At 38.9% G+C, this 25,064-nt stretch overlaps 1 protein-coding gene across 2 annotated transcripts; it reads right to left on the reverse strand.

Annotated features, from left to right (window-relative positions):
* Positions 1-314: 314 nt before the first annotated feature.
* Positions 315-25,008, reverse strand: LOC102059435 (suppressor of tumorigenicity 14 protein-like). 2 transcript variants are annotated; one of them, XM_055701884.1, is made up of 17 exons: positions 24,337-25,008; positions 23,839-24,007; positions 23,029-23,153; positions 22,047-22,114; positions 20,859-21,040; positions 20,725-20,763; positions 19,761-19,980; positions 16,844-16,983; positions 15,289-15,386; positions 14,233-14,345; positions 13,135-13,268; positions 9,269-9,376; positions 8,096-8,215; positions 7,291-7,474; positions 6,323-6,594; positions 4,630-4,766; positions 315-2,028 (listed from the first exon to the last, which is right to left on the reverse strand). In XM_055701884.1, the coding sequence occupies exons 1-17, from the start codon at positions 24,550-24,552 to the stop codon at positions 1,870-1,872; spliced, it is 2,484 nt and encodes an 827-aa protein (XP_055557859.1). In that variant the 5' UTR covers positions 24,553-25,008; the 3' UTR covers positions 315-1,869. The 2 variants fall into 2 exon arrangements, 1 of the variants encoding a protein (XP_055557859.1); XR_008730874.1 differs by having other exon boundaries at positions 1,896-2,028; positions 6,414-6,594.
* Positions 25,009-25,064: the final 56 nt, after the last annotated feature.

Genomic DNA, 25,064 nt, shown 5'->3' on the forward strand with positions numbered 1-25,064 from the left:
TGGTGCCTTTCTCACATGTGAAGTAACTGACCCTTCTGACGCATGGAGCTGAGAAACTCGGAGAAAACGGGAAGTCGAGAGCTGATCTGACCTTTCTGGCCTAGGCTTTTATTTAAAACAGAACAGCAGGATAACTTTTCTTCTGTAGTGAAAACATCTCTGGTTTCAATGTAAGGAAAAAAAACTTCTGCCCTTAAATGCACACTTTAGTAAAGTGGGAAAGTTAAGCTTGGCTTTACAAAAAGAGGAAACTCTAAGGTATAAATGTAGTTACCATTGCACCTGGGGATTAGAGGTTTCAGAAGCACAATCAAATGAATAAAACATAGCCACTTGCATTTTTAGTACGTGTTTATTAAAAAGGAAGATGTGAATGATTGACTAGCCATTAAAGATACTAAACCCCCTAAAATACAGGCTTTGAGTATAGCTTATGTAGCGTTTGACACAAGCATCGTGGGGAGGGAAATGCCCAACACCAGTGCAAGAAAGGAAGGAAAATCAGTGTTAGACACAGGAATCTCACTGCATGCAGATTACAGCGCTAGCTCATTCCAGTGTTTTCCCCACACAAATCACATATTTCTGTACTGTAGAACAAAAACGTGTGCTGTGTGGACAGCAATGACTAGTATTCAAATTGCCAGTTTTGGTTTTGGTTGGTTATGGGTTTTTGTGTTATTTTTTTAATGTAAACTAAAAGTGAAAGCTAAACACTTACAAATACTGAGCACAATTTTAAGACCATCTAGACAGATCTTTTATTAAACTGAATACCAGCATTCTTAAGTCCCATAAACAGCTCTGGAAACCTTAAATCATCTAGATTTGGGCTGACTATCTCATCAGGAGATTCTAATTATCAAAGCTAGACTTACTGCTAGGGTTAAAGTAGTATGGCTGTCATTTCATCTTCTACTTTCTTTGAGTCCAAGGACACATCCCACCACATAAGTCCCTTTTCCTTTTATGTTCCTTTCAGTGTAGCATGACCCATGGACAGATAAAAAAAAATAAATCCTGACCCTGAAACTCTGCTTGCTGCAGACCAAAGACATAAGGAAAACCAGTGCAAAACCAGGAGCATGTTAAAAATTCACAAAGTGTGCCAGAGCCAGAGCTGCAGAAATATACTTGTAACATACTCCAAACCCTACAGTTATGCTCAAACTGTAAAGAGAATGTAAGAAAGCACTACAGTTTCCTTTTAATTCCTTAAAACTGAGTATTTCTTCCCTCTTATTTAAACATAATCCCAAAGAACCTAAATGATGCGCTTCCAGTTATTTAATGAAAATTTCTTGCACCCTAACATCTGCAAGTTGTGTAACTAGTGTTTTTAGGAAAACACAGGAGACAGCCCGAAAGTTACAGTCCACAAAGGAACAGTTGTTCAGTGGCAACATAATCAGAGAGGGAATTAATCTCAGCTTTTTAGTCTATACCGCTTATACTATTTGTATATTCAAGAAACATGAAATAGTTATTTATGTTTAGAATCCTGTAACATCACTAAGGTAGTATTATGAACAGAGTATAATGGCCATGAATAGCCAGATATGCGTATGTGAAAATGTATATAGATGTACAGATAGCAAGGGAGATGGAAGGAAGGGAGAAGATTTGCAGAAGAGAGGTTTGGCTGGGTTTTTGCCTAATCCATTTGATTTAGTTTTAAGACAGTGCTGTTTCTGCTGCTGGGGATAAGGAAGATGAATCCAGTGATAGTTTCTTCACTAAGAAGGTGCATTCCTTCACAAAGAAACAGGCAATGGCATTTTCATGTTATATCAGCAGAGATGAAGATGATAGACTACTGTAGGAAACAGCTTTCACAAGTGAGATGATCTGTGTTTTCTGCTTGGCACATCAGTTTGTGTTCTGACGAATCCAGTCATAAAGTGCCATCACCTTTGTGTAAACACCAGGACGATTGCGCCGGGCACATCCTTCACCCCAGCTTACAATGCCAGCAAGGTACCATCTGTTTCCCTTTCCTGTGCAGGCCAAGGGACCTCCAGAATCTCCCTAAAATGAAAGGGAGTTCAGCCATTAGTGTATGCACCCTCCCACACACAGCACTGTAACCAAGGTTAGGTTATTAAATAAATACCTGCCTCCCTCTTTCTCAAATTACAATTTAATATTAGAATCTTATTTCTGGATAGAACATACCCAGCTAGCTGTCAAATTTATTCAATTTATTTTAACTTACGAAGCAGCATACCAATCAACATAAAGCGATGGCAAGAAGCTTAAAAAATTACTCATTGCTAATGTCCCATTACAGGATTCATAAAGCAACTGATCACAGGCTGATTGAGGAGAGAAAACAGGGATGAAAAGTGGGAATTCTGCTATCATTTGATCATAAGAGTTCTACCTTCAACCTGTGAACAATTTACACTGTGTTATAAGCAGGAACAGAAAGATACCATACGTCCCCAAACAAAAAATAACCCAAAACCAAAAAACCAAACAAGCACAGTTAAATATTATCAGCAGTTTCATAACCAAGATGGTGTCTACATTCACAGAGGGAGAGGAAGAAACAAAGATTAAAGAATGTGCAAATGAGAACTGGGTTCTCAAAGGGAACAGGCAGCTCTGCACAGCAATGTAGAAAAATAAACCTCCCATTTAGCTCAGTGTACAGGATCAGGATGCATTTGGGCTCACAGATGCTTTGTGTCCTTCATTGTTTCATCCTTGTGTGCCTTCTGCGAACAAACCAGTTCACGGAAGCCTGAGCAGTTCTGGAAGCAGCTCATCTCTGCAGCTCTGCCTTATGTCTACAAGGCAGTCGGCAGCCTCCAAGTGGACTCTGGGGTTCGTTTGCTGCCCCCAGTTAGAGCTGAAACGTGGAAGAGGTCAGAAGAAAGCCACGGACTGAGAAAAGCATAACAATAGAAAGCCTTCATCACCCAACCAAGCAAAACTATCAAGAAATAAGAAAAGAAGCCAGAACAGTTCTTCCTGTCTCTCAGGCTGTTGTTATAGTGGCAATTTTGATAATCCGAGAGGCTGATGTCAAAGTGGCTTGAGAAAGGAGGCTACGTAGTCCAGCCAATTACACGACAAGTTCTGAAAGACCAAAGGAACTGTACGCTGGTGGAGAGAGGACAGATCCTAAAAAGAGGAACCAAGATCAAAAAACATTCTAGAGCGATAAGAAAACAGAGTCTAAACGACTAAATGCTTTTTATCTCACTGCAAGTATCACATCCTCTAAAGATGAAAAGAGTCTGGAAACTTCACGTAACTTGTGCAGTGCACACACAGCTTATGTGTCCATGAAGAAACAAATCGGGGCGCCCACAAGTCTGGATCTGTAGTAAAAGTAGTTTCAGGGTGTTATGGGGATTTCCTGAACTGCCAACATCATTCTTCTCAAGCACTGCACAGGAAATCTACTAGTGACAGAAAATCGTGACAAAGATGCCACCCAGACTAAGAACTTAAAAGCCCAGAGGACTCAAACACAGCATATTATATTGGGAAACTGGATTGACCAGTATGGTATATAGCCAAATTGGTTAAAATGTCCATTTAAAGATTCAAGGGCATTTCTTAAGCAACACAGTTTTTGGAGGAACAGCAAGCCTCTAAGCCAACATGTTTTAGCAAAACAATTCCAAGGTCTAAGGTTATAGACAATCTGCACACAAAATTAACAAAAACAATAAGTCACTGAATTAGAACTTTGAGACCGCAGGAAGATCCTGAAGACAGTCTATTGTGTATAAAGAGTTTTGACCTATTATGAGCTATGATCTTAAAAAATTACCCTATTCCATTAAAATAGTAAAATCTATATAATTACACAAAAATTCTGTCGAATTACCACAGTCTAACACCAGTAACAAAATTATCTCCCTTTACACAGTAACTGGTATAATAACCATGTTGGGAATTTTGAAAGTGAATATTCATCATAATAAGTTTGAATACCGATAAAGTAGACAGCTAGTCTAATAACAGGGAAAGAGAAAGAGGGCAGAGTCAAGACAGCTGAAGTACATCCAAACAGTTTTTGATCATGTGTGCAAATAAACTAGGTTGTACAGCTTACGATACCATGATGTAATCAAAACTTGTTATTACATACATTTCAAACTAAAAGGCAATGTCGCAGTTACCAAACCTAGCTTACCTTTGCCCTCTGTATTTCCCTGTAACAATACATTACTCATCACACTTTTGACTTTTTTATTAATCTCACACCCAGACATCAAAAAAAGGAAAAAAAAAAAAAATCGACATGACTAGCAAAAATCAGAGATGGGCCTAACTTTTTTCTTTTTATCCTTACATCTCTGTTCTTTTACGGGAAATGTAATTGTTGAAGAGGAAAGAGAATTCTTTTTGATACATTTTACTCCTTGTCTTTGCAAAGCAGCATTTCTCAAGAGATTCAGAGATTATATATGCCAAATTTACTTCCTTGTTTTGGAGAGCCTTTAACTGCTATGTTAAATTAAGCATACACTCGTGACACCTCGCTATTACTAAAGAAAAAAAAAAACAAACACCTAAACACAACCAAACCACAAACATACCACAACTCTGAACAGTTTTCCAATGAAAGCAAATATTCCTCTATAGTTTTTTCAACAAGTTACACATTACCTGGCATGCATCAACACCACCGTTAAGATTTCCAGCACACAGCATTCGCGATGTGATAAGATCGTCATACAGCTTGTTGCAAACACTTTGGTTAATGATTCTCACTCGAGCTTCCTGCAATGTTTTGGCAAGATGACCTAGAAAAAATTATGAGAATATTGCAGAGGTTATGGCGGCAGAGATTTCTAACAGAGATACTGCTTCTCAAAACAAGAGAGAATTTCACCAAATTCAAAATGTAGCCAGCTGATGATGGGAGAGTAATTCCCTTCTCTTTAATTGCTGCCTGCCCTCAGCTTTTGGAAGCTGTTGTCTACACTACCACCTAGACACAGAGAACCCTATGCACCACCTTTCCATTTCCTTAGTCTTTATCTTTACATTCTGCCAGAGAGTAGTAAAAAAGCCATGCAAATTATGACTCTAATATAGGATTCCACACAGCATGGCCAATTTCGAACAATATTTCAAATTATGATCAAAGATTTTCATTGTTATTTACACTATGGTTGTGCTCCAAACATTGTCCAAGTGCTACTAAATGAAATTTTGACGTTCTTTTCCATCCTCTCACTTCTAGGAAAGGAGCTGAGGAAATAAGCTGAGAGGGGAAAAATAAATAATTTTTAAAAGTCAAACCTGTAAATCACAAGTGGTACAAAGAACTTAATTCTGTACTATAGTATTGGCATAAAGTGTCATTGTGAACTAAGTATCCTCATCATGTTTTGGCCCAACAGTGAACAGAACCTTTTCAATACCTGGATGATTAGAGGAAGTATTGGGTTTTGGCTTGTTTGCTCATTCGGCTCTGAGGGTTGGCTGGGAATGTAACAGGTAAGATAGAAAAATATGGTTTTTTTCACATGCCGTGATGTTAACTTTTAAATATTACCTACATAATTTTGCAAAAAGCAAGACATTGTAAGAAGGCATCAGTTATAAAGCCATTTATGCTTCAGTAGGCTACTGCATTATTATCTAGATTTAAATCTTTTTTTAAAAAGGCACATAAATTACCATAGCATATGGCTTCTGATCAAACATGAGGAACTAGGTCTCAGCACAACTGTGGGGACCACTGTGATGCTGAGGAGCTGCCTAAGCCCAGGTTTCAGAGCTGGCTCCTGTATGATGCTGAGCCAGGGTCAATATCTCGCGGGCTCCCCCCCACCCCTCTCCAAATCTGCTTTTTTCCTGCCTCCCCACCGCAGCATGTTGCTTCCAGCTGCGCAGAAGCAGAACTCTTCATGGGACATACATGAAATTGCCTTTAAGACAGACAACACAAAAAAATTCCTCCACAGCAGTTCTGCAAATATTGATGTTCATGGTGCCCTGTTGCCAAACACAGCCTTAGAGGCAAATTCTTTCTCTGCAATAGTTGCAAGTTGCTGTTTTCTTTACCTGTAAAGATGAGCCATGAGCATGAAAATGGGTATGCTTTTGTAAATCTATAGTCGTTTGCTTTCCAATAGTCTATGACACCTGAGTACGCATACTGTCACTTATCACCTGCCACCCAAGCAAACCTTCAGAATTCACAGGCTGTAGCTAAGGGGACATTTTCTAGATTTTTACACACCTATTAATTAAACCACAGGTATTTTTTTCTCAAAATTACAAGTATTTCATTGATAGAGTTTAAAACTAAGCCAAACTTGCAAGAAGTATATCCAGGAAATTAACATACTATTTTCTTTTATGGCTCCCCAGCCAGTTACATAGCAGACAGTTCCATAAACAAATACTCTAGAGGTGCTGGGTAAACAAATGGGCTGTACCAGCTCACTGAAGAACACAGGCATTTCCATTTCCAGCAGGGCAATGTCATAGTCTGAGATAGATTGGTCATACTGCGGGTGGACGATAATCCTTTTGATTGATCTCATAGTTACACGATTGCTCCTTTCATTAATAGTATGTAAGCCCATATATGCTCTCCATCCCGAAGGAACGGAGTATCTGTAAAGAAAATGTTTTTAGACTGTCCCATTGGAAAATGATGCAGCAGCAGTTCACTCCATTTTATCTGCTTTTCAGTGATGAGATTCATCAAAACCGAAGCAAATGGAGTAGAATAGCACTTCAGAAGACAGATTCACTATAATCTGCTAAAAAGTTAAGTAATGTTTTTATTTACTGTTTTGAAAATAATAATTTTCTGGGGCTGCAAGACCAATTCCTTGCAATGCACCATGCTTTGGAAGTCAGAAGTGTATCATTAAACTCTTTTTCCTCCTTGCCACACGCAGGAGGCATGTCTTCTCAATTTACACTACCTAAACTGAACATTGGTGAGTTTTACTCTCCACTTATCAGCAAAGAGTCCTTTTCTTGAGAGAAAATGCCATAGCTTCTACTTGGAAAATCCCTTCTAAAAGTGATTCTAAAATTCTAAAAAACTGTCTAAAAAAATAGTATTTACCCTAAATCTAACAAAAAAGTGTGTTTTACCATGCAGGATTCACTGGCAAAATAATTGCTTCAGATACTTAGGACTCTTGAAGCCAGCAGAACACAATATTGAGGGTTCATGTAGTGCTATCATGTTGCAGAGTCAGCCTACCTAGACAAGGAATAGCTGCTGCAGAATTTTGAAAGCACCACTGTAAGGTTATTAAACTGCAGATACTCTACAACAGTATAACGTCTTCTTACCTCACCGAACCAGAATCCGGGAAGCAATGGGCAGCGGATACAAGCCACCTATTGGAAATAACGGATGCGCCACATACGTGGCCATGTGCTCCCATCTGTAAACTTGCTTGCCAAGGCCACTTTCCAGATCTTGCATCTTCACCTCCAACAATTCTATTTTTCTTAAGCTGGTGTCTTCCACAAGCTAATAGAAAAAATTGAATAAAATAGTAACAAAAACCACAAGGTCATTTCATTTTGCTATGCTTAATACATAAACTTTTATCCATGGACCTCAAAGATGTTGGGGAAAAAACCTATTTTCTTACTGTGCAATTGGTAAAAAGGTAAGGGTACTTGCCCATTTTCACTTAATGGGTAGGTCAGGAATAAAGCAAGCATTGCCTATCCTCCCTTATAGCTTTCTAAAGGGTTAGTAACTCAAACAGACATTTAAGCACAATACTATGCTGGGGCATTTCCAAAAGTTCGCTTGAATAAAATCTCATATCTTTTCCCTCCTTACATACAGAGCTCTTTGACTGCATTTCTTTCAGCTCAAGCACTAAGATCTACCAGCTTAGCTTGGAAGCGTGCATTGCTTGAAATAAGTCATCATAGACAGAATAGGATCAGTGGACTTAAAATGAATCAAAGCAAAATTCAAGGCAAACATTTTCATACAGATGCTACCAAGAGTTTCATTATTTTTTTTTTAATTCACATCTGGTTTAATAAATTCTCAATCCAATAATGCTTGACCATAACACAAATTTCTGACTCAGTTTCTCAAGACTCACTAATTTTTAAATAAATGTTACCACACCGCAGTTCATTTCATCAGATCCATCTGCACAGTCTCTTTTCCCATCACACTCAGGATTTGGTTTCAGCAAGCATTTTCCATTGAGGCATTTGTACGCATAAGGGGAGCAGCTTCTGTAGGCTGAGAGAGAAAATAGCATCACATGTTTGGAGCCACGGTTTCAAATTATTAAAAAATACTTGCACATTCCACCTAGTCTGTGAAAGTTGTTCAAAGCTACACATTCCATTCTGCTAGAAGTCATAGTCTGTACTGGTGCAAACTGGTCCCTCTTTGGAGAGGGGACAGAGGGAATGAGAGTTCCACTCTCATTAATGATCACATTCATTTCAGACTCCACAGTCCATGAGGAAAAAGACAGAAGAGCCTTCAGATATCCTCACTACCATCTTATTTAACTCAACTGAGCAAGCTAGGCTCGTGAGATCTGTTTTCACCTTCACCAGGACTATTGGCATTACAAATTATAAATCTTCAAAGTCTGGAAGTCAACCTTTTTAAGTGAAAGCTGAAAAAAATTGATGAAGAGCTTTATACCTCCCCTCCAAGAAATTTTTGGCTAAGGACTATCATAGTTTACTACGTGGCAGTCCTGAGAGAGATCTCCACAATGGGCTTCCACCACTTTCATTCTTATTATCAGTTGCTTACAATGACCTCTAAACAGCATGAGGGGTATTTTTTTTCAACAAACAAGGACATACTTCTGGCTACCTCAAGGACCTAAGATTCAAAGCAAGGCAAAAATTATAAAGCCAAAATGCAGCAAGTCACTGGGGAGACATTAGCAGTACCAGTAAAGTCCATCACCAAAAGACCATGCATGTGGCAAAGGGCAAAAGTCCCAAGGCTATTATGTCTCTCTCCTTTATATTATTTGGTACTGACCTAGCAGCAGTTGGGAAGAAGTGCTTTCTGACAGGATCACTTGCAAGCTATGGTTAGGTCATCTAAATAAAATGACTCTTATCTTGGATTTTGCTTCATTAATTTCTTGTCTAGACTCTCCCAAGAGCTAGTTATATTCTACATGTTTTGTTTTCACTATTATGAAAGTTGTACTTCATGCTATGAAAAAATACTTAGAAATACTGCATTTATCCATTAAAATAAGCATATTTCTGCTTCTGCCTTCCATCGTCTTTTGGAAAATAGCTAGGAATATGTACTTACAGCAGTCATTCTCATCACTGTCTTCCCCACAGCTGTCATCATCTTTGCAAGCCTTATGCTGCTGCTTACACTTCCCATCACCACAGTTCAGCTGTTCTGGATTACAGCCTGAAGAAGAAAGGCCTGTAAATGCTTTACAGTCCCACGAGCTGGCTAGCCGCCATGTGCTACACCCCCTGCCAGAGGTCACCTTGATGTTACTGTGAAATCTCTGCCCGATATTAGTCTACCTTGGCTTTGATAGCCTCCAGTGACAGAGAGGCTTGTTGCATTACCTAACTTGTGCTGCACTCTGACCTTGGAGTACCTTCTGGGTCACTCCTTTTGGCATCCCTTCATTGTTCCCTATCTTTGGTGGGCAGTGCCCAGTTTGGATACAGTACTCTAGCTGAACCCTTCCCACTAGTGACTGGGAAGATCTTTTCAAACTCCTGTCTTACATCCTAGCATGACACTTTAAAAAACAATGAACCAAACACACACAGAAAATTTTATGACTTGTTTGGCCCTCAGGTCAGCTTTGAGTCACTATCACCCCCAGGCCATTTTTCAGCAGAAAGGCAACTTACACAATCCACATGCCTATTTGATTACCTATATTCAGATTTCACTCTTATTAAATAAAATATCATTTTCTCCATATACATTCTCCAGCTTGTCAGGATCATTTATAAACACATCCCTCTAAAATACAGCCCTCTTTCTATTGTATAGCACTTTCCCTATTCCATAAACATCTTCTCTAAACCATCATTTAAATCATACATACACAAAAAATCATGACATATTCCATAACAGGTAGTGGCAGAACAATAACAAAATTATCCTTTCCTTTTTGTAATGAGTCATTGGCAATCATTCCCTGAAACAGTTTTCTCTGTTTTTGTTCTCACCATGTTTCCTTTACTTACTGATAAGTTTGTCACACAAGGCAGTGTCGAAGTACAACTTCCCCTGTATTTACCCTCTCACAGCAAAGAACAAAATAAATAAACAAACAAAAAAAACCCCAACAAACTCCATGCCATTTTTAAATACCTTTTCACTGTTCACAAAGAGTTTACTTTGACTACTTGTTGCTTAATTTTATTTTATTTTTGGAAGCTTAACTTGTAAAATTGGTGTAAAATTCTCAGTTTTTCTGTTCTCCCACTCATTAAAGAGATACATTACACAGCTTCTCCTCCAGACTTTCAGATCTTCACCCACATCCTTCATGTGATCTTAAAAATAGCTACCAATATTTTAGAGGTAATCTCAGCCAGCCTTTAAACTTCCTGGAACAAGCTGTTTACAGAAGAACACAAATGTGAAATAATTGCCCTACCACAACCTAATTCATCCCCACCACCTGAGCAGCTTTGCAGCCTTCAGACTGATTGCTTGAAGGAACGCGTTTTCTACCTGCACATCTAAGGACAAGCTAGAAAAATAGGAAATTAATGGCACCAGGAATGTTGTTACAGTCTAAATGCATTAACATAGGACTGCACCATGAAGGAACAGTAAAATGCTATTAAACCCCAAAGCTGGTGTCATTTAAAAACTAAACTGAATGTTAAAAAAGGAAATGTTATTTTACTTGGCATAATCAATGCAAGATTTTTATCAAACTGTCTGAATTACATGGATCAATATTCACCTAAATGGACTGTGAAAATTAAATTCACATTCACTGCCTCGCTCTCAGGGTAGAAAGTGATTTAGCACAGATACATAATTACTACCGATAGTGAACACCTCTTCAGTTTGTTAAGGTAATGTATTTTACACAGGAGCATCTAAGAAGGGCTGGGGGGTGGGGGAGGTGGAATGAAAAAATGTTAAAACTAGTTCTCTTTAGTACTAGAAATACAAATTTCCTGACATTAAAATGTTGCAGAAATTCACCTCTGTACTACTACAGTCCAACTTCATGTCTGATGTGAATAAGTGCTTTATCAAACACTTTTCAAATTTAGCAAACTAATTATGAAACAGCCTGTCACCAAGTATTTCTTTCACTTTAGCTAACAACTAGTATTGATGCTAAGGTGTGTCTTTGCAACATATAAAAAATGTTTGTTCTCCTCTACTTTTTCAGATGTGCCAGCAAAAAACCCAAACCAATATCAACCAAACAAAAAAACCCAAAAAAAGGTAATGTATGGAAGAATAAGAAGCTAAAAGCTCCTCTTTCTGTCCAGGTCAAGCCAACTTAAACTTTTTCCCCTCTAGCAGCACATGCAAATTAACAGTTAAATCAGATTGAAGGAGCAAGCACATTTGTCCCACATTTCTTTAATCACTTCCAATCTAAAGTCATTTAGTCCTCTTCACTGCCTTGCATGTGATGCCAGGGGGAGGCACATGCTATGCAGCCAGCCTAGCTTGGAGCAGGAGTCTCCCTGTGTTCTATTCACCATTCCCTGAAGTTATTCAGGTCATGCTTTCCAGGTCAGATCAGAGCAGCACCTGTGATTTTTAATAAGCATGCTTTCATAGGCTCCCAACAATGACAAGAAGCCCACCAAGAAGGTAGGTGACTGCAGGTACAGAGAAAATTAAATTTATTAAGTTTTTTCCCCCTCCCTCTTACTATTGCTACAGGCAAGGCTGTAGTGGAAGACCAGTGCTCTCAATCCGTGCTGCTCTCTCAGATAGCCTCCACAAATGTCTTTACTGCATCGACTTGATACTGACATCACAGTTAATCTACCCCTCCTGGTGAGTCTTAATAAGATTCCTTAAAATTGTGACTAAGGATTGATTACGTGACTTTGAGCCATCTGCTTGCTGCCTCAGTGCTAGAAACAGAGCAGAGCACACAGAAAGTGAAGACTTGTGCACGCGATAAAGACTGGGGATTTTTTCTGTTAAAAAGCATTTTGGGGCTTTGGCTTGTCTCTGAACTGGTTTTGAGGCAGTAACCAGAGTAACCATAGAACACAGCAGAGTGTGTGACTTTTTTCGGTAGAAAGAGACACATGTGGGTGGAAGAAGAAATTCCTGAAGATGTCTGAGTCCTATAGAATGTCTGACCACAAAGTCTGCCACTTACTTCTCATGAAAGGCATGAAGCAAGAACCTGTGCCAGAGATCTCATAAACACTTTAAGTCAGCAAGGAACAGTACTACACTCAGTCAAGCACGGTGAGGATCCGAAGAGGTTTCACAACTGAACTAATCTCTTGAAATCACACAGAATTTTAGCTACCTAGATATTCACTGGGTAAAGGCAAGGGGAGGCATTTACAAACCATGTATCGCAGATGTATCTTTTTTAAGGATTATCACCAGTAATCTGTGTTCCACCCTTTGGAAGCCCTCCCAAAATCTAACACTGATCCAGAAGTGCATAGAATGGGAAGTCAGGAAAGGGGCTCTAAGAAACCCAGCCATATTTCTGCAACACTTGCGAGCAAGGGGTCCTTACTGACTCCTAGTGAAAACTTCAATGGTGTGTCTAAACCTGGAAGCTGATCCAGAGCACGCTGAGTTGTGATTTTAAAAAGGCGACTGATTATTCATGGTTAAGTCCTGTTGGCAAAAGTGTTATGCCTAGAGGCTCTCTGCCATACTACTTTCATGTTGCAGCTTGGCTATTTTAAGATGTTAGCAAAATGTCAAATAATTAGATCTGCAGAAATTGGGAAATTTTACTTTTATTTACAGAAGTGTTGTTAGAAGTTAGCAAATAAGTACTAGCTTCTAAAAGTATCTTTTATCTAATTTTGTACATCTATTTGTTCAATTAAATACATAATAACATTTTAAACATTAGTCTCTTGTCCTTAGGTTAATTAAAAAAGTACGTGGTTGGTCTGTCAAGCATGGCTTATTGAAGATTTCTCCTAAGAAATTAAAGTATGTACTTATGCACTTACGGTCTGTGTGACTGAAGGCTTTGTATTCAATATAAAAGCCTCTGTGGGTGACCAGTTCATCGGAATGGAAGCTGATGGCAACAGAATAGCCATATTCTCTGTTTCTGTTGTTTTCTGAAAGAGCTTTACAGTATCTAGCAAGGCAAAAGTGAGAATAATTAATTTCTAACCAAACTGATAATTACCATCCAGCTACCTCTCCTTCTACTGAGAGGTACCAATGCCAAAAATCTTTAAAACAGTACAATAAAGATCAGGATTTATTTTATTTTTTTTTTTTTAGGGTTAATAACAGCCCAACAGAAATGTTAGCCTATTTCTAAAGGCCTTCTACTCCACAACTTTTCTGGGAATAGCAGACTTTGAAACAAAATACAGCAAGATAATGGATGGCAGATTCTACCTCATAAATACAGCCAGCTTCTAAGCATGCTTGATTTCAGATTTCCCATTTAAACCTGCAAATCCCAAGCCCACCAATGGAATCATACAGCCAAATCCAACAGTTGTTTCTTGTTTCAGTACAGTCCTTCCAAGAGACAAATTATTCTGAGTGCTGTTTTTTGGGAGGTTTGATTGATTTGGTTGGTTGGTTAGGGTTTTGGTTGTTGGGGTTTTTTGGTTGTTTTGTTGTTGGGGTTTTTTGGGGGGTGGGCAGTGGTGTTTGTTTTAAGCACATACATTGCAATTTTTCTTATTTACAGAAAACAATTAAATCACTGAAAATTAAGTAGTATAGAAAATGAAACTTCACATGACATGAGCTCTTCCCCCATGTCAAGACCATTGCCAGGAATTTACAGTTCAGCTGCAGCTGCATAAAGTCCTGCAGTTTACTATGTCATTGCTCTTAAGGAGAACAACAAAGTAATTGCCTAACAGGGTAGGAAAACCAGGATGCTTTAATTAATGTAATGACAAATGTTCAGGGCAGGATTAAAAACATTACCCTACTGAAATTCAGTGGAAGCATGCCAATTTTTGTTGAAATGTATCTTTCTGCACTGGAAGTGGCAAGACATTTTTTCTTAAGTACAGTATGTTGTGCAGAACACTGAAATGCAAATTAACATGCCTGAAAATAGTGTATTTACTCACCTAACCCCATCGATTTCTAACCAGTCTTTATCACATTTACTGGACCCTGGAGACTTCTCTTGGATTTGTATTATAAGGATTTTTAATGAGAGCTTGTAACCAGGCAATGGTGCCTAAAAATCAAAGGATAAATATCCTGACACACATATCTACAGAAGGAATTGGCCTGTGCTTCTAAGATGCTAATCTTGTTTTACTTATTATCAGGCTAAAACCACTGCATGTTTTATTATGCAAATCGGCACCTTGAAGAACTAAAAGACTTTGACTAGGCTGTGCCAGATAAAGGAGTGTAAGCCTGCCTGGAGCCAGCACAAAGCCCTGTACCTGAGGTTCACGCTATGTTTGTACTGCCACGTGTTTCAGCTGGTCAGATAAGAGATTTAAGGTATCTATGGCAGCTGGTCACTCAACTGCACTAGCTATGATCTCTGTGTTTTAGGAAGCCTTTTTCTTCCCTTTCCTGCACATAGATGAGAGTTTCGTGCTACAAGCTGCTAATAATTTTCATTGAGCAGGTGAAAGGTGGAGATTGTTAGCAACTCATAGATATGAAGAGCATCCTTTTCAAGGGAAAGTCAAAAAAGGTGGTTAAATGCTTAATGGAGCAACAGATAAACACATCGGGAAGTCTGTGAAAATCATAAGCAGATTAATCCTGCCAAAGGATTTGGAGCCGGAGAGGGTCCTGTTTCTACAGAATTCATGGAAATACAGTGTGGTACATCATATGAGGCAAGATTTACATGACTTTTTTCTTTTTGACATAGAAACAAAGCCCTGACTATTAGCAATTTTCTCTCGCTGCTAGGAGTTGTCATCTTACTCATCACTTTGTTTCTTTCATGGATAATAAACTTTTGGATGCTGGCAATGTTTCCATCCCGTAACTGGCACTTGTACATAGGACAGAAAAGAAATGGGTGCCTGAGAAGTCATCAGGTGCAGTGGTCTTAGTGTTTCCTTCCATTTTGCCCACATCAAAAGCCATTTCTCCCAACATCTATATCACATAAAGCAAAGTCACCACTGCTCAGAAGAGTTCCCAGCACTTACTCTGATGATCCAGCTGCAGTCAATGTTTGGTGGGTAGTAACTTGGGTAATAAGGGGAACTCAGTGTCCCGTTCCAGGAGATAAAATGACCACCACACACTGGGAGAGAAATATATCAGCAAGGAACACAGTTATCTCAGCTGGGCTAAAGTGCATAGCTACTCCACTTGCTAGAACCCTTCCCCATGTACAGTTAGAAGAATGGGTTGTAACAGTATTAAGCTCATGTTTTGCCCGTATTAACAGAAAAATCATGCAACTTCCACTTCCCCATCAGACTGAATTTCTCTTATTTTTGGACCAAATTACAATTAAGGATAAATACAAAGCACCTCTAACTGAAGGTGTTTTTTTAAAAAAAAAACCCCAAACGTTCTTTTGTGGTAAGTGGAAGAAGCAATTAAATGTGGACACAACAAACCTCGCCCTTCCAATTTACTTCTGACTTTTCTGTAAACATTTTCAAACATTAAAAAGCAATCAGCTCAATGAACTGAAACCTCTAATGTCATGTAAAGCAGGAAGTTTGTGTATCAGTTCTCAGTCTGAAAATTCATGCCACATTTGAACAGTACCTTTGAGGTTTTATTTTCTACCAAGAACTCTGCTAGATATACAGTCCTTAATCTTTTGGTTCCCTTTTGGTAACATAGTAAATGCAAATTGTGTATACTAGAAATAAAAAAAAATATTAAAATAGTAAAATTTTGTGGCAGAAAGTGGGCTATACATCATTTGGAGTGCCCATCTTCAGAACAATGAAGCAATTCCAATTTGTAATGTGCGCAGGATGAGCATTTGCCTAAGCAGCACCCACAGAGACATAAGCCAAAATGTGTAAGCTTTGGAGAAGTTTATTCCCTATTTGTTCCACAAGCTAAAAAGTAGTTACTCACTTAATTGTCAAAATTCTTTCACTTAGACCTTACCAAACGTGGCTAAACTTTCACTTGTGAAGCCCCTATATCTTCTGTAAAATACTACAGTTTATTGTTATCAAGAATATTTCACTAATCACCCAGAACTGCAAAATTCATAGTAGTCCATAGGTTTGGAATATAATTCTTGGGTTTACACTTTTTCTTACACAGTTAACTACACTGAACAGTGTTTTCAGAAAAGGATCAAAGACTTATTAGAAGTGTTTGCTCTTGTTTTCCATTTTCATTAAACACAGATTCCTCAGGCTGGGGATAGATGGCCAAAACTGCTCTGTTACTGGGGCTGTCTAGCTTTGCCCAGCCGTACAGTGCCTGTAGTGCTACCTGGCTGGCTGCTCTGCTACCATTCCTCAGCATTACCTATGTAGTAAGAGTAATGTCTGGGAAGTATGGCTTGGGTAGCAGTCAAGAAGACAAAAAGTCTCCCAGACCATTCTTTATTCTGTGTTCAGTTCTCAGACTTTTTATTTAAGTGGATTGGAATGACAATTCCCTGACTTACATGCCGGCATTCCCTCTCCCCAGATTCATTCAGGCAATATCAACTGTTTTTTTAGAGGCAACAACAGGAATAAGTGTGCTTACATCAGATGCTTGTTTCTATTAATTACTTACTGATTTTAGGAATGGCTTGAAAATGAGCTTTTAATATGCTGCTTTCTTCTCTTCGGTCCAGTGAGAAGGTAAGCAACATCACATTACTTGATGAAGTTAAACGTACCACAGGAGGAATCCAGGCCCCAGGTCCACACCACCTGAAATATTACCAAAATTGCATAAAGAAACCTAAAACGTTTCCCACGTTCCAGTCATTTTTGCCGAGAAACTGGGCAGAAGTACCACTGATCTGATCATCTGTGAGTCAGGAGTATTCCCCTGGCTACCACTTCCCTTTCATTCTTCCCCCCAATGGATGCTAGAGAAGGCACTAGAGTTTCCCAGCCTTGCGGCTCAGTCACTCAGGGGGACCATCACAGGTGTTCTTGCCTGCCAGGTGCCCTGGAGTTTTCAGACCTGTAGAAGCATCAGTAACAGATTATGCTACTTCAGTAATGATAGTGGCACTGAGAAGTAATGGGCAGCACTGAGAAATAATGGGCAGCACTGAAAAGGCAATGAATGCCAGTGCAGCAGTGTTGAGCAGCGTCTATGCAACAGATAACAAGCCCAAAGCATTTCTTATCTGTTAACATTCAGCTTGGTTTCATGTCACAAAAACTGTCACACAAGATGTGAAGCCCCATGCATGGCAACTACTTCTTCTTATTGTTCTTTTGTTTAAATAATGATGAGTTAATTTATATCCCGAGCTTGCAAACTTACTCCACTTTTATTTTGAAAAGTCTTCTTTCATGCATCTTGCACATACTCATACTTGCATCTGTAAATTCACTTTTATATTTATTCCATTTTGAAATCCACAGCATATTTTGGATTTCTTTTCATTAATTTACAAATCTGCATGTGAAAAATTTCTAACAGGTTTTTTTTTCTATGCATAGCAAATGAAAGCAATAGAGATTAGACCTCACAGTAACAGACTATTTCCATCACAGCCCTACATCAAGTTCTTAGATGTCAGTGAAATCCAGAATGGCAGCATTAAAATCAAATTTTTGAACCTTAAACCAAAAGTAGTCTTCTGTTTTAGCAGGGTATTTCCTGCTCCCATTTTGTATGAGACTCTAGGGTGGATCTGCAATGTACCTCCCTTTTGCAGACATTATTAATTCCTTTTTTTTCATAATACTTACCAAATCCCTTATAAAATGAACAATCTGAGTCCCCTCTGCACTGCCATGTGGAAATGTTTTAGCATCTTGATCTCTGACCCAGTTGATATCCTGGCTTATCTTCTAGCTGTACCTTTTGTCCCAGCACCATCAGAACAGCAAGGCAAGCACATACGAGAAGAGCTGTTCATGAGACACCTGCTTTTGCAGTAAACCTCACAATCTCAGCTCACTCTTAATATTTGTCACTGAACACCTGTATTACTGCAGTTTACAGAAACTGATGAGAATCATTTCAGTCACTACGTGTGATCCTAGACCTGAACATCAGGGAATCATGGCTATAATGCAGTAATTCCGGGCTGTCATGGATATTGGAGATATTATTATTAGTTCTACTGCATGTGTCCCAAGTATGTAAAGAGCTGGTTCTAGCTTAAGTAGAAAACTAATAAGCATTATTCAAAACCACACATTTGAGAGGGTGGCAATAAAGGTAACCCCAAAAAGTCAACTTTTCTGGAGGTACCATCAGGCTTTTAATGTAATTTCAGTCACCAAATTCTGTTCTGGCTCTTCGACAGATAGACATCAATGCATATTTTTGAAGTTTCCGTCTTACAGCTTATTGCATCAGTGTTCTCTGAATCTGTTATATCATACACCTGTGTTGGTTTTACTAGCTTCCAGGTGCTTTCATGCCTACTCTACATTTCTGGTTCCTAAAAATCTGAACCATTGCTAAAAATACACAGTGGAGTAACAGGCCCAGCAATAACCCATAATCAACAGCAGAGCAGATGCATGAAGGGGATTCTTCATGCTATGCTACAGTCTGAGACTAATTCCTTACAAAAACCCTGCGTTCGCTCCGTGCCTGGCCTTCTGACAGTCTCACAATGGCAAATTCTTTTGTGTCGTGTTGCATAAGGAGAGAAATAAGTCTGTTAATAGAGCTGAAGAGGACCACCCCTTCACAGGTTAAACCCCTACTGAATCTGCATGCTCAAGCTAGCTTCCTCCTGAAATTTCTATAAAATAAAAATCCCCCCTTGAAATAATCCATCCTCAGATTCTAAAACCTGTTTGTTTATTTTGTTAATGAAGACAGGTTCATGGTAGATAACATGTCCAAACGTGAAATTTGACTCTGGAGCGTGGGAGCAGTGTGGCCACTGAAGGTTAAATATCATCTGATCTCACTTATGCAAATGGACTACACAGGGGCTCTGAGGACAGAGCCTTCCATAAACACAACACCCCTGTTATGAACATATTCAGGAGAGAGAACCCCTGCTCTAAAACATGTTTTTTTTCTAAAAATAATAGAATACAATACTCTAAAAAAATAATTAAGTCTGTATCTTTTTGAGTTGTGACAGTAATTGTATGAAATCAAAACCATTAAAAAATAGTCATGATGTAGAGCAAAACCCACAGGAATTTATAACGGGCTTCCCAGGGAAGTGGTCCACCAAGTGGCACCAAGCCTGTCAGAATTCAAGAACCATCTGGACAATGCTCTTAGTCACACGGTTTAGTTTTAGGTAGCCTGTGAGGAGCAGCGAGCTGGACTCAATGATCCTTATGGGTCCCTTCCAACTCCAGATATTCTATGACTCTAATTCATTGCAGAGGCAGATAATATGGAAGATCCTTTTATTGCCTTACACAAGATTTTTAATTAAGTTTAATTTGGAGTCTTGTATTTTTGGAACCTGTTTAATATCAATTTGATATTGCTACAGTTTCAGAGAGTTTCCAGCTCAACAAAACATCTTTGCTCTGTACTGTCATACCTTGTAATGATCTTGTTCTGCAGAGGAAGAAGGAAATCATATGCTGACAGGTGGTGTGATGCACAGCTTTCTGGGGTGACACCATGCACAGTGATAACTACCAGTCTCACCACATAGTTAGAAGGAACTCGCAGCCTCCATTGATAAAAAGTCTTTTTGGGATTCATCAGAGTTAAAGTCCTGTTGTCACCTGGCTTGGCATACAGGTCAAAGGATACCGCTATACAAAAGAAGCTAGATCAGTGACTGAAAGACTGTTAAGCTGAAAGATAAATTGTTGGGTAAAATTTCCAAAGAGGTGGTAACAATTGCCTACCTGCACTTCTTGACTACTCTACTCACTTTTTCCCCCCTTACCTTTACAACCCTTTTCCCTACCAGGCTGCATCACCTTCTTCTCTGGCCAAGGAAGGACAATGCCTCACTACCACCAGCTCATGGCACGCTCAGCAAGCAGTGGGGAACTCGGCTGCAACTGCTACCATCTCTGCTTGAAACCCACTGCTTCCTTTGCCTTTTTCTCTTCCCCCCTCTCCACACAGTTACAACACTAAGTACATGAAGTCAGTCTCAAGGCGTCCTTGATATGAAGAAACAAAGCAAAGCAAATTAAAGCTCTGCAGTCTTTGATCACCAACTACGAATAACCAAGATTATCTAGTCACAAGGCAAATAAATTGTGTATAATTTTGTATAGTAGCTTTTTAAAGGATGCCAAGAAAAGGACCCACATTGCAATTCAGTGGGAACTATTAGATTTCAACCGTTCTAGTTAGAACATCAAAATAAAAGCTGTGAAGTATTTTCATTCCAGACTTTATTTGGAACACAGGCCAGGGAAATCCCTAGTCTGGTTTGGTTCCTAGGCCCTACAGATGTAAGAACAACAGGGAAACTGCCCTTTTCCTGTTACATGATTTCCCCTCCCCCAAAAAAAGCGATATTGAGATTGAAGCATAATCACCTGATTTTAGCATCACATCATATTCTGTTGAATCTGAAACTGAAATTTAATAATGTCAGCCACACAAGCTAAAGACACAAACTGGAGACAGAAAAATAGACAGAATAGCTATTAAATGACAGGTACATCGTTACCAAAAAGCTCTATTGCAACAAGATCAAAATTTTCCTCCCCAGAAGAACTGAACATATGAGCTGCTTGTTTACTACTGATTCCTTTCTGTTCCACTGAGGTTAATTTTTTAAGAGAAGCAACCATATCTTGTGGTGCCCAGAATGTATTCCAGTAGTAAGCTCGAAGTCCAGACTCTCCTTCACTGTGAAGGGAAAAAAAATATACATCATAAATACACCTGAATTAGTATTTTGGACAGAATTTCCACTGGTCTGCAGTTTCGGCTTGCACACTTTCATAGCCAGTTGAACGGCTGCATGAAGAGTTGCAGCTGAACATGGTGGCAAAAAGCTCTCCTGTTTAATGATTGTTTTCTCTATACAGTAGAAAAACCTTGAAAATACCTTCCTTAAACAGTTACACATTGAGACTAAAAATTATACCTCTCAGAAAATCCTTGCCATAATTTTTAGGGAATTGGATGTTTCCATCCCTGCTGTATAATTATACACTTTTAAGATCATATTACAGCTCCAGACACATTTTCCTCAATAGTTTTTAACTGAGACTAGGGCCATATGACAATATAATTTTATGCCCACAATTTGATATGACGTTTCACAGAATTCTTGTTGAAACAAACAATATGTATATGCACATTTACAAACTATTAAGTGATTCAAAGAGACCGCCTATCACGCTCCTCTGTTCAAAATGGCCTAAGGAGTGACCTTTCAGAAGTTTTCAGAGACTACCAGGACAGTAGTAGCCATCTGCTCAATGTATTTATATTTCTCACCAGGAGCTCAAGTGGAGTGCCCTGCCCAAAATTATACCTTTAATTTTTGTTTTGAGCCGTTAAAAAGGAACTTCATTTATATAGACAAAACCAAAATAAGATTCTGCAAGCGGTAGAGGTAAGACCTGCTGAACTGTGATTTCAAAAATCAAAAGTAGATGAATAGACTACAAAACAATCCATGAACCAAGGAACAATTAATCAGACTTCATTTCTCTCACTGGTTCTACAGGGCAAGACAGATGATACACTATTAGCTTACACACTTAAGTGCATTTCTGTGTTCTTCATGCTCTGTTATAGAGAGCTGCATGTTCTTCCAGGTAGCTAACATAAAATTAACTAAAAAAGGTAAGACAAATACAACTGAATATCTCAAATTTGTATTATATGCCGGAACAGTACCTACCTGAAAGCAGCCACTACAGACTTCAGGTAGTACTTTCCCAAGGACGAAGACTGATATGTTTCTGCAAACTGACAGTGAAATAATGATAAAAGAAAATATAAAGTGTTACATTTTAGCATCAATACCATCTCTTATACTATGAAGTATTTACCTTTTTCTTCCTTTCTTCTTCACCACCCACTCATATTACAAGCACTATCCATCCATATTTTCACAAAATACATCAAATAGGGATCATAAATGTGCATTCATTTCCACTCACACGCACACACAAAATTACTTCTAAGTCACATCACATTTCAAGACCATTGAGATAACTCTCGGTAATTAGCCATGAAACAGAAGCCTTTATGAATACTGTTATATTTTTGTTCCAATCTTTATATTTCTGGCATATAATCAGGACATGAGCAACTTGTGTTGGCTGTGCACAAAGCAGCTTTGAGACACCAGATTAGCTCTTTTGGGAAATACAGGCTAACAGAGAACTGCTTTGTGTTTAAGAGTGCTGTTCACATGCACCCAGGAAACAGTACTGATCTCACAAATGAGAATTCACATAAGAAGTGCAAGAAAGCAAGCATTGTTGTGGGGGATAAGGGAAAACAAGTCAAAACAAAAAGTTAAGCATTGAATTGGAACTATAATTAAAAAAAAAAAATCAAAGAGAAAGATGTAGCAAGGAAGAGTGTTTGAGTAAAATGAAACAAAACACACTTCAAATTCCTTTAAGAAAAATAATTTGTCCATAACCTTGAAACCCCCAGATTCATTACCTAGAAAATGCTGACCTTACTATGAGACACACAGCCCCACCTGTCTAGCTATATTCCTAAAGCTGTACACTGCCAAGGCACCTGCTAGCTTTAAACTTACTGTTTTGAAGGAAAAAAAGATTGTAACTAACTGGAATCTTCTCCTCATTCTGAGTCTGACTATGTAATAATTCTTAAATTATTGCTATACTTAGGTGGGAACTTACGTAATTTTCGATTGCTTCTGCTTGCAGGAGGAATTTCTGTGACCTGGGATCATTGAAGTCATTTGTATAAGTCAAATTAGGAATTTCTACACTTCCTCCAATATAAATAAAACAGAAAGCTGGAGCTGGGGGGGGGGGGGGGGGGGGGGAGGGGGGGAAAGGATAAAAAAAAAATTAGCACACCTAATAACATTACAGAAAAGCTTCTGGAACGAGAAGCTTGCAGAAGCATGTATTGTTCTTGGCATCTATAGGTATTAGTTGTTAAAAGAAACATGCAGGAAGCGACAGCGCGCTGAGTCAGTCCCATTGACAGAGCAATGCCCAGAAGGGAAGGACTGAGCTACCGGTTCAGACAGGCATTTCTACTAGGAAGCTTTAATTGTTAAACTTCCCTTTTTTTGTAGCGCTATCCTCATGAAGAGGTACGGTTTTAACAGCTATGTGTTGAGGTCTGGGTAGATGCATGCATAGGTTGGATACACATTCTGTTTTGAAAAAGCGAACAGAATATAGACAGCTAAATCCTATACGCTCTTGGTAGAGATGACAGTTATAACGATGATGATATTCACAAGCAGAGACAAAAAAATTTAGAGATAAAATATATGCCTTCATTATTCTTGTGCAACTACCAACTGCTAATTATTGTGCACTTTGTTGCTTTAACGAAGACATTAAGGAGAAGGGAAGGTCAGTAGTTTAGACACGCATTACGTGCTTAGCTGCCTAGTGCAGAGCTTTTTGTACTAAACATTCACAGTGCAAAATACCCATCCCACCCAGACCATACTGGGGAGGAACACTTACAGAATGAATAGTGCAGGACTAGCACGGTTACTGTAACTGCTAAAGAAACTATAGGTAATACTCCTAGAAGCCATCTTCTCCAGAAACACAACCTCATCCATTTGAAGAAACAGTACTTCTGACACAAGCCTTCTTGGTAGGATGGGCAGTAGTGAATATTTGGACTTTCCTAGAGAAAGACATGAGAAAGCATCAATTAGTAAAACAACAAGAGAAGAACTATTGTACTGTACTTTAGTATTTTTAGCCTTTCAGTTTTTAAAGAGGTTTAAACGGAGATAATATCTTCCGTGCTACCAATTGTGTCACACACAAACCCCACGTTTCTTGTCTGCCTGTTTGTGGCATGAATTTCAAACTGTGTAAGTGGGGGGAAAAATTGTTATCGCTTTGGTTAAGAGCAGTTTGTTTACAAAGAACAGAGGTCAATACACACCAAAGTGGGCAGAGAGATCATTTACTGTGTTCCTACTGTAAAGCTTAGCTGGCGTCTCTTACCTGCCCTGCAGTCTGCTCAGAGTCGTACGGAGCTGGTATGCTGTACACAGAAACCCGGCTGGAGGGGAAAGCCTGTTTCATGACGCCTTGACAAATGCCTTTTGACAAACCTAATAACAAATTCCTAAATTCACTTATTTTTTTAAACATAACCCAGAAGAGCGTGCTGCTCTCCCTGCCATGCACACCAGGCTTCTCTCCTGTCGCCTTTGCCATACTGCTTGAAGCTGGAGCCAGCTGATCTGCAATCAAAGAAGGTGGGGAGGAAAAGTTACCATCACTGTAACTCTTTGTTTTCCTAACTGGCTAAGTAGGATATGGATCTCATCATTTGAGAACAGATCAGTTACTTCTTTCAGAAATACAAGAGTAGGAAATAATTTACAATACAATGCAAAGGACGTGCAAGCAATTTACAGGTAAAAAGTCTCAGAGCAAGGTAAATGAGGCAACTTCTAATGAACACCTGGTGGAATCCACAGAAATATTTCTGAGAAAAATGTGCAGCTCCACAGACCACCTGAGTTTTCCAGCTTCAAGCCCTGGTACCACAGAATAAATGTAATTGCAAAGCAAGTCATGTTGACGTTTCCTATTTGAAATCAGAAACAGTTCTAAGTGAGCAAACCAACAAGTTCAGGGTATTCTGCACGTAAAAGAGGAAAATCAAGGATGTGTGTGGGAAAATAACATCTTTTATACATGTTGAGGGAAAGAGAAAGCACAAA

The sequence above is a fragment of the Falco cherrug genome, chromosome 2 (assembly GCF_023634085.1).
Source record: "Falco cherrug isolate bFalChe1 chromosome 2, bFalChe1.pri, whole genome shotgun sequence".
Lineage (NCBI taxonomy): Eukaryota > Metazoa > Chordata > Aves > Falconiformes > Falconidae > Falco > Falco cherrug.